Source organism: Cydia fagiglandana, chromosome 27 (assembly GCF_963556715.1).
Source record: "Cydia fagiglandana chromosome 27, ilCydFagi1.1, whole genome shotgun sequence".
Lineage (NCBI taxonomy): Eukaryota > Metazoa > Arthropoda > Insecta > Lepidoptera > Tortricidae > Cydia > Cydia fagiglandana.
In genome coordinates, this window is record NC_085958.1 from 602,746 (window position 1) to 619,134 (window position 16,389).

A 16,389-nucleotide genomic window follows, 5' to 3' on the forward strand; every position below is an offset into this window, starting at 1 on the left:
AAAGTAAACAATTTAAAGATTTTTGTGCCACACACTCAATACCAAGGATATTTTATAACGCATATTACGCACCTCAATCTAATACAGTAGAACGCTTTAATCAAACTATTGAGACCTGCCTAGCTATTTTAGTAGGACAAGACCAAAGGAACTGGTCCAAGTACCTACCGCAAATCCAGCTATCTTTGAATAGCACTATTAATATTGTAACGGGGCATACACCATTCTTGTTGGCAAAGGGGCGAGAGATGATGACGGATGGCATGCTGCATTCCATTAGGGGCGGTATTCCAAATTCGTTAGACGACCTCCAAATTTCCAACCGGTCCGACAGAGCAACTGCTCTCAACGAGATGGCAGATATTTTCCAGCGCGTCACTGATGCTTTGACCAAAGCGTACAAACAAAACGCGGTACGATATAACCTGCGCCGTAAGGAACTACGGCTAAGCGTAGGCGATATCGTATGGAGGCGTAATTTTGTACAGTCAAATGCAGCACACTTCTTCTCCGCAAAATTGGCACCGCGCTTCCTGAAATGCAAAGTCATTAAGAAGCATTCGGATGTCGTATATGATCTTCAGGAGATAGACACGGGTAAAATTGGAAAGTATCATGTCAAGGACATAATTAAAGTCCCACAAGGTGTATGTCACACGTAACAATTTATTTTATATTATTAGGGCATACTAAGATTTAGCCCATTCTTTTTTTCAAGCATACATGCTTCTTTGACCCAATTGGTCAACATTTGTTCCAAGCATTTCCTAGGAAATCAAATTTTATAAGTAACTACATACCCTAAGGGCCCAGGGTGACTCAATTATGGTGGATATAATACACTAAGTAGGACATGGAAAAGAAAACCAAGTTTTTTCTTTTTCAATTAATGCAAGCCCATTGGCTGCATATTGGAGTTTGATTTAAGTGCGGGTTACAAGTAACTTCCACTATTGCTAGTATAAGTAATAAATAAAAACTACCAACTAGTAACCACATTATATTAGGGTACTAGTGGCTTTGTATTTGTAGGAATATAGGCATAGCAGAGCATGCTATAGTAAAACATAACTATTAGTATATCAATAGGTAGCATTACATTAGGAATAGAAATACATGTAATATACTAATTAATTAGAATAAATTAGCCTAATCAAAAATAACTAATATTTTTGTTAGCATTAAAAGATATCAATTAGCCTCAAAATGAGAGTTAGCTCATTATTAGCTATAGCGACTACATTATACAACTTAAGACTATTTCAAAGGAAATCTAGGTTGTATTTTTTAGTTGAGTAGCAGAAACCACAGTGTGGTGGCCACACGCTGTGATTTCTAATGTGAAACATGTGATAGTCATGATCTGACCACAGCATAGTGTTAAGAGGTATACGTCTACGTTATAGTTCTAGAACATAATATAGGTAAATTAAAGATAAATATTAAGTAGCATACGAAACAAATAAATATAGGTTTAGTGTCAAACGATAATAAATACGGGGCGCATGTATATGTCCGCATGTATAGTTAACGTCCTACTGGACCAGATGATTTTTTGGGAAAAGATTTTTTTCTCCGGTTACCCCGGCTGCCTCGGTTAAGCGGCGCTTAACCTCTTTGCCGAGAGAGGGGATATTGTAGCGATGCTACGTATTTGCCTAGGATAAATACATGTTTTTCCATACAAGATAACCGGTACAACATGACTGTCGCATTTCCAACAAAATAACATACACCAGAGTATGACACTTATGTAAAACTATAATGTACCTCCTCAGCTGTAGGTTGGTTGGCGTATCCTGCCTCCTGGTTAACTGGTTTCGAAGAAACAAGGCTAAAGAGTAAGCCACTTGAACGGAACTTGTCACCCAGATTGCGCGGAGATTGGTGAACCAAACCTGGCTTCATGCATATCAAAATGATCCCCCTGGTCTACCCCAACTGCTCAAATAGGTCACTTCCTAATTTAATTAGTATTTTAGAATCATTTTCGGAATTTTTATGAAACATAAATAGTGAATATGAAGGTGTGAAAAGGTTGAAATTTTGACAGGAGAACTGTCAGAGAGTAGACTATGCGTTTAGTTACCGCATCGGAAAGAAGGTATTCTGAATGAAACAAGGTAGGAAACGTACGATAGAAATATAATTATTAGTAATTATTATTAACCACTTAAAATATTACAAGTATTAATGAGCATTGATATTTTTTCGAGAGTCATATGATTTGGAAAAGGTTTAAGTTGGTTTGACGTTTGATGCGTCGATATGGATCGAAACGGAGGGCTGGGGATTTTGCTAGAATCGACAATGGATGGAGGGTTGGTACTGGGGCACGCTAGCATTTATACAGTTCCTAATTGAATATCGAAATAAACCGCCTCGCCCCCTTCCGCCGCCTGCCCTGGCCGGTGGAAGATTGGGATATATGTAAAGTGCGCCGTGTGTGTGTGTGTTGTGCGCGAAAAGGGCGTAGCCCACCGAGTGCTTTCCGTGCCGCCGGCGAGCGCAAGCATGGCCGACGGTCGTGTTGCTCCGAGCGCCGTTGCGCGCTCCCTGATGTGCTGAGCGTCGTGGGGACGCTGGTTTTCACCACAGGGCGCAGTTTCCAAGGCCTGTGGACTGCGTGCCGCCTGGCGATCCCGAGGTGCTTCACACAGGCCTCCCCTTCACTTGCGTGGCCTATCGGCTCCGAGGCGCATCACGTTGGCGCCACCATCAAGCCGTAGGGCACGGCCTTGACCCGCGAGCCGTGTGTCGGACAGCCTTGCCGCGGTCCGACGACCCCAAGGTCTCATCGCGCGGGTTCTTCTTGTGGAACTCCTGAGCGCCGCGGGTTGTTCTCGCCCGGGCTTGCCAAAGCCGGAGCTTGAGGAACGCCCGTCGCCCACCGTCAGCGATCCGCCTGCTGCGTTAAATACCAGCGGGCCTGTGGATGATAGCTACGTTCGGTACCCGTGAGTGCACTAGACTTTTATCCCAGGTTTTGGCCAAGACCCCGCGTCTCGTTCATCTCGCGATCGTAGATTAAGGTTTACTATAGTGTCACCCCATAACCGCCGACAGTTTAGAGAAACCGATTGTATTCTGAGCAGCGCCCGCCCTAAAGCGGAGTGCATTGTAGTAGTTAGCGAATTGTATTAAATTGCATGTCATATATTTGGTCTTATCTTTTCAATATCCTATCAAGTTCCCATTAACCAGGTTAGAGTAATAAGAGGACCCTTGCACTCCAATAGTCCAATGTTTCACTGCGGATCTTATCCGAGGCACTATTTCCATTAATTATTTAAACATTTTAAAAACCTTATTATTTCTCATACAACAACAATATTATTTTTTATACACGACATTAGACAGTTGAAATTTTCACAGATGATGTATTTCTGTTGCTGCTATAACAACAAATACTAAAAACAGAATAAAATAAAGATTTAAGTGGGGCTCCTATACTACAAACGTGATTTTTGACCGAAGTTAAGCAACGTCGGGCGGGGTCAGTACTTGGATGGGTGACATTTATTTTTTTGCCTTGTTTTGCATTATGGTACGGAACCCTTCGTGCGCGAGTCCGACTCGCACTTGCCCGGTTTTTTCTCAGATGGTCTTCCAAACGGGCAACCAAGACCTGTGCTACTACAACTTCTTCTGCGCGCACCCGCTGGGCCCCCTCGCGGACTTCAACCACGTCTACTCGAACATAGGCTACGTGCTGCTAGGCCTCGCCTTCATGGCCCAGGTCAGGGTGCGGCAGGTGGCGCAGAGGAAGAAACAGGTATTTGTTAGTTTAGACCTTGAAATATTGGTGTTTTGTGATTTTTTTAAAAGTCTGTGATGTGAAAGCTAGCTGCTGTCCAAAAATCACAAGCGTAAGTATTATGGTTTGGGCTGGGAGTTATGATGATCTGTCAGTCATTTACATGGTCCTCCTTCCTTCAAAGCTTCGTCCTTACATCAAGCGTGACTTCAGTCTCACTAAATAAAAAGATGTAACTTCATAGTTAAGCCCTTGTTAAACGTTCTACCTCTTCTAGTTCATACGAAGCAATGCCAATACGGTAATTATAACATTGAACTTTATTAACCTCTGTTAAAGTTCAAATTTAAACAAATATTTTTTTATGCAGATCTAGTGACTAGAGGGTTAATAGCTCAATTAAGTGTTTTAATTGACTTTAATAACATTTATACAGGGTGCCGAATTGGGTATCCCTCCCCACCACGGCATCTTCTACTCGATGGGTCTGGCCCTCAGCATGGAGGGCATACTCTCCGCGTGCTACCACCTGTGCCCCAACAAGATGAACTTCCAGTTTGGTGAGTACACCCTGTATTATACAGGGTGGGTTAGGTAGCCCCCCACCACGGCATCTTCTAAGTTTAGTAAGTGGCAGACTGTATCAATCAGCTATACCATACCACTCCTCCCCCTGTTACACATTCTATTCCTTTACTTCTGAAGAATTTTAAGTCCTAAGTCATATCATAAGCTAGAATTATATTAGCTTTAAGCTGATAATGCCACTTACTTTGGTGATACACTGTTTATTTCCTTCTAAGGCATGCGTTTATGGGGTATGTAAGTAATAATTTATTGTCAGATTGTGCACGCACTAATAAAAACACTTGTAGAATAGAATAGAAACTCATTTAATCAAGTAAGATTTTACAATCTCATTAGCGTCATATTAACTCACATTATAGACGGGTCTAACGCGAATTATATTCAATTACCTTTATTTACCGACGTTTCGACACAGGTTTCACTGGTCGTGGTCGCGGCTGACTGATTGTCCCAGCAAAATGTCAAAACAGAGATTTGTGCATCTACCCGACGAAAAGTGTATGGAAAAGTTTGGGGTAGACATCACATTTTCAAACCACCCACCACACATAATGTTAATTATTGTCAATAGTCCGACACACAACACTCACAATTTCCACGCACCCGTCCGAAGATAGATCCTTTGGCTTTAGCTTCTGTATCACTGGTTCCCAAGTTGGCGATAAGTTGAAACCATCCTCCCTATTAAAATTCCTGGGGTGTTTCTTGATTTCAATTGCTTCTCGCACAACTCGAGGATAATAATGGCGTTCAGTGGAGACAACTTTTGGTCTATGCAACTCAATCCAGTGATTTGTGCCAGATGTAAGAAGATGTTCGGCGATTGCGGATTTGTGTAATTGGCGATTTTTAACTGCCGCTATGTGCTCTTTCACCCTCTCTTTTGTCTACCCCAAACTTTTCCATACACTTTTCGTCGGGTAGATGCACAAATCTCTGTTTTGACATTTTGCTGGGACAATCAGTCAGCCGCGACCACGACCAGTGAAACCTGTGTCGAAACGTCGGTAAATAAAGGTAATTGAATATAATTCGCGTTAGACCCGTCTATAATGTGAGAGAGAAAACGCGAAAGTTTAAAATCTCATTAGCGTCGTCAATCAAAGTACATTATAAATAAATAAATAAAAATACATAACATCTTACAAAGTACAAAATTCAACAATTATAATTTACTACCGATACAAATAAATACATTACATAATAATTAATTCGTTTCTTAATATACCTGTTTGTCCTTTTGCATAGATTCTTCGTTCATGTACGTGATAGCCGTGCTGTGCATGGTCAAACTGTACCAGAACCGTCACCCGGACGTCAACGCGAACGCGCACTCCACCTTCATGCTGTTGGCCGTCGTTATGACTATCGGTGAGTGCGTGTTTCCAGCATCTTCCTCGCGTTATCCCCGCATTTTGCCAGCTAATGGGAGCCTGGGGTCCGCTTGACAACTAATCCCAATTGGCGTAGACACTAGTTTTTTCAACAGCGACTGCCATCTGACCTTCCAACCCGGGGGGAAACTAGGTCTTATCGGGATTAGTCCGGTTTCCTGACGATGTTTTCCTTCACCGAAAAGCGACTAGTAAATATCAAATGATGTTTCGTACATAAGTTCCGTAAAGCTCAATGGTACGAGCCGGGGTTTGAACCCGCGATCTCCGGATTTAAAGTCGCACGCTCTTACCGCTAGGCCACCAGCGTTCTCATATCACATAAAGAATTGACAATTGATCACAAAATTACAAGTATAAAAAGGATTAAATATAGCTTAGTCATTTGCATAGATTTAGCTTAATCATTGTATGAGAATCCTGGTCACAGGCCCCAAATTGTAACACCCCTATGGTACCTTGTCATAGTGACAATCAATATGAAAGTCGCTAGCGACTTCATACTATAGGGACTTGTGCATAGTAGGTTCTGCCATCTTGTGGGCTATATCGGAAGCATAAACCACACATTTACGCTTCGCGCCGAAAATCTGACGCCTCCTATGCTGCTCCCTATAGTTACGGGGCTTATTGTTACTGTGACGAGGTACAAAATGGGTCATAAATTATATTACTTTTGACCGTACAAAAATCTTTGCAGGTCTATTCGGGATAATGTACCCGAGCGTATATTTCTGGGTGTTGTTCACTATCCTCCACCTCGCTACGTGTTTCGTGTTGACCATGAAGATATACTACGTCGGACAATTTAAATTCGGTGAGTATTGGCACGGTCGCCATAACATGTATCTGTCGGCGGCCGATCGTAAGATCAGACATATCGTGTAATTCCCAGGCATATCGTGAAACATGAAAATCTTTGACTCGTTCCCTGAATCGACAGTTCTGGGCAGTTTGCCCTTCGGGCGTCTGAAGCACCCTAACGAACCTATCCTACCTATATATTGGTTTAATGCGACTATCGTCAAAACATTACACTCTTATCTTACGATCGGCCGCCGACATATCGAAGCGGCCAATGCCGTTTATCGTAAGTATGTTTTAGAGAGAACGTTTAACCTTTTCGACCCCGTGTCAAACAAAAGCTGTCACTCGGGCTCCACGTCACGGAAATGTCAAAACTGAAATTGAACTTTATGCATATGCACGTAGGTCTATGTTGCTCTGTGGCCTGTGACCGATTAATCCGTCTTTGGCGTTGGACCTGCGGTGCGGATATATCGGTCATTAGCATGCAAAAGGTTAAGGAAGTAAGTGTTATCTAAACCATATATAGACAACACACCTACAGAAATATCGATATCGATCTAAAAATGTTTCTAAGTCTAGCAAGATTGCGACAGTCTTTTGTTTTGCCGCGAAAATACCGGGCTCTTAATGAAATTGTCGCAATCACAACCTGTACGACTACCACCCGTTTTGAACTTGACAGATACGCTCGCGTCTACGTAAATTACTTTCTATACATCTCGCTTGCACTACTATGCGAATACGAGCGAGATGCATAGAAAGTAAATTAAATTATTTATTAAATTAAAAAAGTAAATTATAATAATGTATTGACCATGCTACATTAGATTATTAAATAATTATTAACAATTAAAGAGCCTGATAAAAACTGCACGCCTGCTTCTGTGGAGTTCTTTCTAATGCTAAAAAAATTAACTATAGTTATAATAGTTCAATGCATCCTAATATATTTTCTCCCAAAAGATGTGACTAGTGACGTTGTCACAGTTGCAATGACTAAATTCGCGTCGATTGAAGAATGGTCAGCTGGCGGAACTATTAACGCATTGGACCGGCAATCCAAGGATGTGGGTTCGAGTCCCACCTTGGCCAGAGTCACAGACAAAACATCCTCCAGACTTAGCATAGTCGCGCTACCCCCTCTGCCACGCATACGGTAATTTTACTCCATGTTCGAGTCGAAAGTGTCTTTGTGTGATGTCCGTGTCTTTGAACGGACCAATCACGGCACGGGATTTCGCTCACCTCACATTTTTGGCATCATCGGTTGCATGAAATAATTGCTCTAAACTCGGTCTGGAGGATTCCTAGTCTATGGCCAGAGTTGATCATCGTTGTTATTTTTCATTGTGTCAGGGATCATCCATTAATTACGTCACACGAATGTCTAGGTTTTTTGACGCCTCCCCCCTCCTTGTCACACTTGGTCACATTTTGCAAACCTCCCTCCCCGCCTGGTGTGACTTCATATTTTAGGCAATTTTATTTTCAACGAAATCGGCAATACTAACTCGGCATTATTTTTTAAATAAAATAAAATATTTTTGGTAAAAGAAATATTATACATATTAGTAATTTTATAACACAAAACCAATTAGGAACGAAAATTACCCACTTCCAAAACCTCATTATTTAAATGAACAGCGAATAAAAAAATACAAATTAATTTTCGGTTACTGATGAATAGTGATGAAGTTAAAATGACGTCACAATGTTTGTGACTCCCCCCTCCACCATGGCACAACATGTCACATTTTCTTGACCCCCTCCCACCCCCTAAACGTGTGACGTAATTAATGGATGACCCCTGATTGACATCTGAATTTACAATTTATAGATATTTTCCCCCCTTTTTTGTTCAGAACGAGCGATATTCGGGCGAGCTATAGCCGCCTTGAAGTCTCGCGAAGGCAGCGTAATCACATTTCTACGACCGTCGTATGGCGCTCGCGCGATTCTCCTCGCCGTGGCCAACGCTGCCAACTGGGCGTTGGCAGCTTATGGGTAATTAAAAATACTTTCTAATTAACTGATATTTCCATTATAAAAAGATTTGTGACGTTCCACGGGAAAAGGTACCTTATTAAGGCGGTCGGCGCTTACATCACGTAGCACCGCATTAGTATTGGGGAGTCGATAATAATAGCGTAAGCGCCGACCCCCATAAGGTACCTTTACCTGTGGAATGTCACATTTAGTGAACTATATATAATATTCATTATGTTACGATTTATAGATTTTTTTTTAGCATTTGTAAGAACGTAAGCGATCTTATGTCATTTAATTGAAAAACGCTTTTTAGAATCAGTAACCATTACTTATGAAAGCAGAAGAATATACATAAATGATCATCATCATCTCAGCCATAAGACGTCCACTGCTGAACATAGGCCTCCCCCTTGGACCTCCATTCGTACCGGTTGGAAGCGACCCGCATCCAGCGTCTTCCGGCGGCCTTAACAAGGTCGTCCGTCCATCTTCTGGGTGGACGCCCTACGCTGCGCTTGCTAGTCCGTGGTCTCCACTCAAGCACTTTTCGACCCCATCGGCCATCTTCTCTGCGCGCAATGTGGCCTGCCCATTGCCACTTCAGCTTGCTAATCCGGTGGGCTATGTCGGTGACTTTAGTTCGTCTACGGATCTCCTCATTTCTGATTCGATCACGTAGAGAAACTCCGAGCATAGCCCTCTCCATAGCTCGCTGAGCGACTTTGAGTTTTGAGATGAGGCCGATAGTGAAAGACCACGTTTCGGAGCCGTAAGTCATCACTGGTAACACACATTGATTAAAGACTTTCGTCTTGAGGCACTGAGGTATGTCGGACGAAAAGACATTACGTAGTTTCCCGAACGCTGCCCAACCGAGTTGGATTCGGCGGTTGACCTCTTTCTCGAAGTTGGACCTACCCAATTGGACTACTTGTCCTAGGTAGATGTACGAGTCAACAACTTCGAGTACCGAGTTCCCAACAGAGACTGGGATGGGCACAACATTGGCATTTGACATAAGTTTCGTCTTGTCCATGTTCATTTTCAAGCCCACCCGTTGTGAAACTCGGTTGAGGTCATCGAGCATCATGCTGAGTTCCTCCATCGACTTTGCCATGACTACGATATCGTCGGCAAACCGAAGGTGAGTGATGTATTCGCCGTTGATGTTGATGCCAAGTCCTTCCCATTCCAGGAGCTTGAAGGCGTCTTCCATTACGGCAGTAAACAGTTTCGGAGAGATAACGTCTCCCTGCCTTACGCCTCTTCGCAATGGAATCGCCCTCGTGCTCTGCTCCTGTACTCGGACCGACATGGTGGCGTTACTATACAAACACTTCAACACTTCGATGTACCGATAGTCAATATGGCATCGCTGAAGAGACTCAAGCACCGCCCATGTTTCCACCGAATCGAAGGCTTTCTCATAGTCCACAAACACTAAGCATAATGGCAAGTTATACTCTTCGGTCTTCTGTATAACTTGCCGCAGCGTATGGATGTGGTCTATGGTACTATAGCCTTTTCGGAAACCGGCTTGTTCGGGAGGCTGGAAGTCATCAAGTCTGTGTTCGATCATAAATGATCATAGATTCATAATTGTTAGTACATATTTACCGTGACTTATTTTTAAAACGTGTTTTTCAATAAAAAAGACACATCAAGATTGTTCACCTGTTTTCTAATGCTAAAAACACGAACTAAGTAAACTATAATATTCATTATGTAAGGTTTTGCGGTTCTGACCTAATCTTCTATATATAGTTAGTCAAGCAGATCTTGTCAGTAGAAAAAGGCGGCAAATTTGAAAAAAGCAGGCGTGAAGGGATATCGTCTCAAAAAAAAAAAATTCGCGTTTTTTTCTACTGATAAGATTTGCTTGACCACCTATTCCTACATTAGGGTTCCGTGCCCAAAGGGTAAAACGGGACCCTATTACTAAGACTTCGCTGTCCGTCCGTCCGTCCGTCCGTCCGTCCGTCCGTCCGTCCGTCCGTCCGTCCGTCCGTCTGTCTGTCACCAGGCTGTATCTCACGAACCGTGATAGCTAGACAGTTGAAATTTTCACATATGATGTATTTCTGTTGCCGCTATAACAACAAATACTAAAAACAGAATAAAATAAAGATTTAAGTGGGGCTCCCATACAACAAACGTGATTTTTGACCAAAGTTAAGCAACGTCGGGCGTGGTCAGTATTTGGATGGGTGACCGTTTTCTTTTTGCATTTTTATTCCGTTTTTTTTTTGCTTTATGGTACGGAACCCTTCGTGCGCGAGTCCGACTCGCACTTGCACGGTTTTTTAATCTCTTTATTAATTTTTCGTCTTAGGTTAGGTTAATTATAATATGAATATAAAAGTAAATATCATCATTTTCACAGCATGTACGAGCACAATAAGGACTTGGCGCGCCATCTACTCGCGATCCTCATGGGCAACACCGTGCTCTATCTACTGGGCTACGTCATCATGAAACTAGTCAATAAAGAAAAGGTAATTCCATTAAAACAACCTAAAAAAGATGTAATTTAAATAATTATACAATACTAGGCAAGTATGAATGAATATAAAATACAGTAGGCAGTACCGTCATCATAAATACGAATTATTATGATTCTTCATAAAGAAACCAGCCAGGTCAAGAGCACCTTAAACCGGAGACCGTGTATGAGGAATGTTATGTAAGTGAAAAAAACCGGACAAGCCCCACCGAGGGTTCCGTACTTTTTGGTATTTTTTGCTATAGCGGCAACACAAATTCATCATCTGTGAAAATTTCAACTGTCTATTATATACGGTTCGTGAGATACAGCCTAGTGACAGACGGACGGACGGACGGACAGCGTAGTCCTAGTAATAGGGTCCCGTTTTACCTTTTGGGTACGGAACCCTAAAAAGAGTAAGAGGTATGTCAGGATGGTATAGCAAGTGGAAATCCGTGGTCTCTGCCTACCCTGACGGGAAATAAGCTTGATTATATGTATGTATCTTCATATCGAAATTTCAATTTTGTGTGAGTCAACATGGTAATCTTATATTGACCTACGATTGCTCACTCTCCTTGCAGGTGCCGGTACGGACGTGGATGTTCTGCGCTCTGGCTCATCTCTGCTGGATCGTCGCCCTATACTTGTTCCTCGACGGACACACCAGATGGGCGGTAAGTGTTATACTCTTTCGATTCGTAGCTGGCCCCGAACGACTAATCCTTTGTTTATAGCCAGGCGTGGCTCACTCCGCGATTTCGTCGCGTCGCAACAAGTAGCTACAAGTACATCCGTCCCACACCAATTTTGGTGGCTAGCCATCGCGCATGGCGCTGTCGCCACCTAGCGGCCATATCTGTCCTGATCGTAACGGACGCGCTTTGTTAGAGAGTGAGTCTTCTGTACCTAGTACTATTATTTATTCTGTGTCATCATGCTGTCCCTGTCTAATATATGGCACAATACCTTTCGGCTATTTAGGGTTGTCAAAATTCAAACCATTATCTTATCTGTGGTCGTGCACGCAAAGGGACTTCAAGTTTTGTCCACCCTAATAATTGCTCGGAGCAATGCTGTGCCGAACGGAGCCGAATTCGACCGAAGTCAGCGAGTGTCTCCCGTCTGGTTCCGGGCCAGCTACAAATCGAACGACTATACTATACTACGTTTTGTACGTAAATATTATGAATAAATGATGTTCCCAGGACACGCCAGCGCAGTCCCGGCGCCGCAACGCCGTCTGCTCGTCGCTACAGTTCTTCGACAGCCACGATCTCTGGCACGCGGCCTCCGCGGCCGCCCTGTACCTGTCATTCAACATGTTGCTGACTATAGATGACCCATTAGCTGACACCCCTAGAGAACTCATACCTGTATTTTGAAGATTGGACATTTTGCAACATAGACATGTGATTACAGGACATTTAGCAAAAGCGGTCATTTTTAAACATGGATAGTTAGCAAAATGGGCATAGCCTATAGAAAACATATAGAGAACTAATTCCCGTATTTTAACTAAGGTTTTATCAACTAGTATAGTTGACAGATAGACAAAGTTTGTTACACGATATCTTGCGTATTTTTCATCCGATATTCTTGACATTTGGCAGAAACATAGTTCGGATAAATACTATTTTTAAGTTCGAATTTGAAGAAAATCGGCCTGTTGGCTAGGAAGTTAGAGAGAGAGAAAAAAAAATTATATCTCGCAAGGTGTGTTCGAGGTGTAGTACTAAGTACAACAATGTTTGTCTGTATGGTTGACAGTCACGATCTCTGGCACGCGGGGTCCGCGGCCGCCCTATCCTCCATGAAAAATCCTAAATTTGCCACTGAAGTGTGGGAAATAGAGTTGATTTAGCATTGTTTCAAAATTGAGCAAAGCAAAAGCGACTCTGTTTCCAATTGAGTATGATTTAAATTTCATCGAACTAACGAAGTACAGTCAGCAGCAGAAGTTGCTAAGCGGGCGAGGTGTTCAAAATGATCTTGACGCGACTTTATTGTCAAGAGAATAAGAGCGTGTCAAGGTAATTTTGAACACCTCGCCCGCGTAGCAACTTCTGCTGCTGACTGAACTACAGGTAGGACCTTGGACCTTAAGTTAGGGGCTGTCCATAAATTACGTCATCGATTTATGATGATTTTTGACCCAAATAAAATCATCCAAAAATCATGCTTCGAATGACCCCGTTTCCTCCTACGTCATGCTACCATCATCCGATGTCCAGACCCCCTCCCTAATTTAAAAAGACGTAATTTATGAATAGCCCCTTAGGAGGCTATACTTGTGGCCTTCAAATTGTGCTATTAAGGCCTGATGATGGAGACCGGAGGCGGAGACCTTATGGTAAAGTATTTTAGGTGCTTAAAAATGTTGCTCATAGTATATAATTATTTTTGTACAGTCAGCAGCAGAAGTTGCTAAGCGGGCGAGGTGTTCAAAATTACCTTGACACGCTCTTATTCTGTTACCAATAAAGTCGCGTCAAGATCATTAAATTTTGGACACCTGGCCCGCTTAGCAACTTCTGCTGCTGTATTAAGTATATTAATTTTTATTTAGTTTTATAGTTTAAAGTGATCGATCATTTCAACTGAGACAATCGTTGAAAACTTGAGATGCATAAAGTCGAAGCTCACTAGAGTCAGATCAAGATAAGTCTGCAGCGATTTTTATAGCACACGCGGTATACGTGCTATTTTAAACGTCAAAATGAAATTATGATGCATAATAAATAACACCTAGGATTGCGTATACCGGCGGTCGGCAACCTGCGGCCCGCGGGCCGCATGCGGCTCCTGAAGCTGTCACTTGCGGCCCGAGAGCAGCCTTGGCTATTTTGTATGTAATAGTGACAAACGATAATGTCTGATAAAGTCATAAATATTAACAAAGTACGGCACTCGTCGCCTCCGTTAACTACTATGTGGCCTTTGGCTACTAAAAGGTTGCCGACCGCTGGCGTACGCTATCAAAATCGTTGCAGACTTACCTTGGTCTAACTCTATCAATGAATCTTTGGTAGTAGTAAGTTTTTTATACATATACTTTGTACTCAATGTACCTATTAATAAAATATATGGTAGTTATAGTGCGTCAAGCAAATCTTGTCAGTAGCAATGTAAAGCAAATTAAAGTAGGGCAACACTCAAAGAGTAGTATTGCGCTAAGAAAAGCAGCAATGTACAATGTACATCGAACCAAAACTTCTTTTTCCGCTGAGCGCGCCTTGTCACGTACGTCAATTCAAATTGTCACTCGTGGATTCTCTATTGAAAATGTTTGAAATTGTTATTAATACGTATGGACGGACAATTTAAAAGCGGTGTGTGGTGAATTTGACGATCTCAAAATTAAATTAGAAGTGGAATATGCCGTTAAACAAGAATGTAATGAATAAAATCATTGCTTCAGCATATAGATGTCCTATTGGATTTTAATATTTTATTAGATTTATCAGTTGGAACTGTAGGCATTTTAGGCACCTTAGCTTTGATTAAGCACAATTTTATTTAATATATTGGTATTTAATGGTGACACAGCAGAAATATCTCTTGAAATAGAATCGATTCAGAATGTAAACAAAGATGATGGCTGTCATTCGCGATCCACATTCCACAGATAAAGCACAGATGACACGCGATTTTCGAATTATTCGAACACAGTGTTGCTAACCCGCGATTTTTCAAATTTGCCGCCGTTTGCTACTGACAAGATTTGCTTGACCCAGTATACCTAAAATTGGCTAAAAATTATATCTAAAAATGTGTACTCAATCCGTATGATAGAATCGGACCACGTTAAGTTTGCACGCCAAGTGATACGTCAAGTCAAGTATCTATGGAGCTTAGAGCATATGGAGTTTATAGGGATATGTGCCTATTCTTACTGCCAAGTTTGTGCAAAGTTAACGTGGTCAGTGTCTATATTGTCTATGTCGGCGGCCGATCGTAAGATCAGGCAGATCGTAATGTTCCTGTAATGTTTTGAGGATAGTCACATTAAACTAATATATAGGTAGGATAGTTTCGTTAGGTTGCTTCAGATGCCTGAAGGGCAAACTGCCCAGAAACAGGAGCCCCGCGTAGCGGGGCTCCGTTGACTCAGGGAACGAGTCAAAGATTTTCACGTTTCACGATATGCCTAGGAATTTCACGATATGTCTGATCTTACGATCGGCCGCCGACATCTATAACATATTTTCGGTGCCTATTTAGCATATTTGCGTTAGTGTGCGTGTTCAGATCAGGGCTCGGAACCGGTATTGAAATACCTGTTAATATCGTTCCAAAACCATTATATTATTTCGTTCATTAAGAAACCGGTTAATTAATGGAACGAGAACTAACAAATTACTTTCTCTCTCCTAACCGGTAAGAAGAGGGAACGGAGCTTTATGGTTCGCAGGGAACGATATAATACCGGTTACTCTTGGCTTTCGGAGACTCTCGGTTAAACTCGTTGTCATACGTGAAAGACATAGCAATATTTACTCGTTCTATCTCGCTTCAATATTTTCAATTTAACCGGTTAATGTCGTTCCGTTCGAGAACGAAATGAGAACGTATATGGCATAAACCGTCATCTCAAAAGAACAGTTTTTTCGTTCCCGGGCGAATGACCGAAACCGGTTTGAGAAATGAGAACGGTTTCCGAGCCCGGGTTCAGATATTTTTGAGCACCACGGCCGCTTCGATATATCTGATGGCAACTGTACACTTTTCTAAAGTAGCAATAACAAATGTATCATACAAATATCGAATGTAAAATTATTTTTGTATGAAGTAAACGCTTATTTGAATTAGTTTTGTTTTTATGTTATCCCTCACTAATATTAAAATACGCCAACAGGAGTGGTCTTTTCTCCATACAAACGTACTCGTCTGTTTCCTCCGTGGGTTTTGATGCTAGTTTTGCTTTTTTTGATATTTTTGTTTTTTAAGGCGCTAGAGGCCCTCAAAAATGGCCTAATTGACTATGCCGCAATGAGAGGCGTAGTATTCAAAACTGATATCAATTAGCCAAACAAGCAAAACGGTCCGACACAGATAATTTCATAATCATTTAGATTTCCAAATTTGGTTACGATTGGTTAAGTTTTGGAGGAGGAAACAGTCGAGTACGAAACCTCGATTTTTGAGATTTTTACGCAGGAATTTTCGCCTTGTCCTTATCGCACTAGTTTTAGTGCGTAACCTAAAATGTTTAAAACTCAGCTCCTGTTTCGTCTTAAAGAAAAAAGCATTAGGGCGGTATTCCACCTAGGGTTGCCAGATGGTCGGGATTTGGCGGGATTCTCCCGATTTTTAGCATGTGTTCCCGATTCCCGACAAAGTGAAAAATGTCCCGAAAACAGCTT

The 16,389-nt window shown here is 42.0% G+C and overlaps 1 protein-coding gene across 1 annotated transcript in view; it reads left to right on the forward strand.

The window, feature by feature from the left end:
- The window catches only part of LOC134678032 (SID1 transmembrane family member 1-like), a 40,627-nt gene extending 24,793 nt beyond the window's left edge, over positions 1-15,834 (forward strand). Inside the window, exons 14-21 of the mRNA XM_063536467.1 lie at positions 3,602-3,775; positions 4,194-4,317; positions 5,594-5,716; positions 6,440-6,556; positions 8,412-8,553; positions 10,922-11,033; positions 11,608-11,700; positions 12,232-15,834. Of these exons, the coding sequence (XP_063392537.1) occupies positions 3,602-3,775; positions 4,194-4,317; positions 5,594-5,716; positions 6,440-6,556; positions 8,412-8,553; positions 10,922-11,033; positions 11,608-11,700; positions 12,232-12,408 (1,062 nt within the window). The 3' untranslated portion in view covers positions 12,409-15,834. The remainder of the gene's footprint in view (positions 1-3,601; positions 3,776-4,193; positions 4,318-5,593; positions 5,717-6,439; positions 6,557-8,411; positions 8,554-10,921; positions 11,034-11,607; positions 11,701-12,231) is intronic.
- Positions 15,835-16,389: the final 555 nt, after the last annotated feature.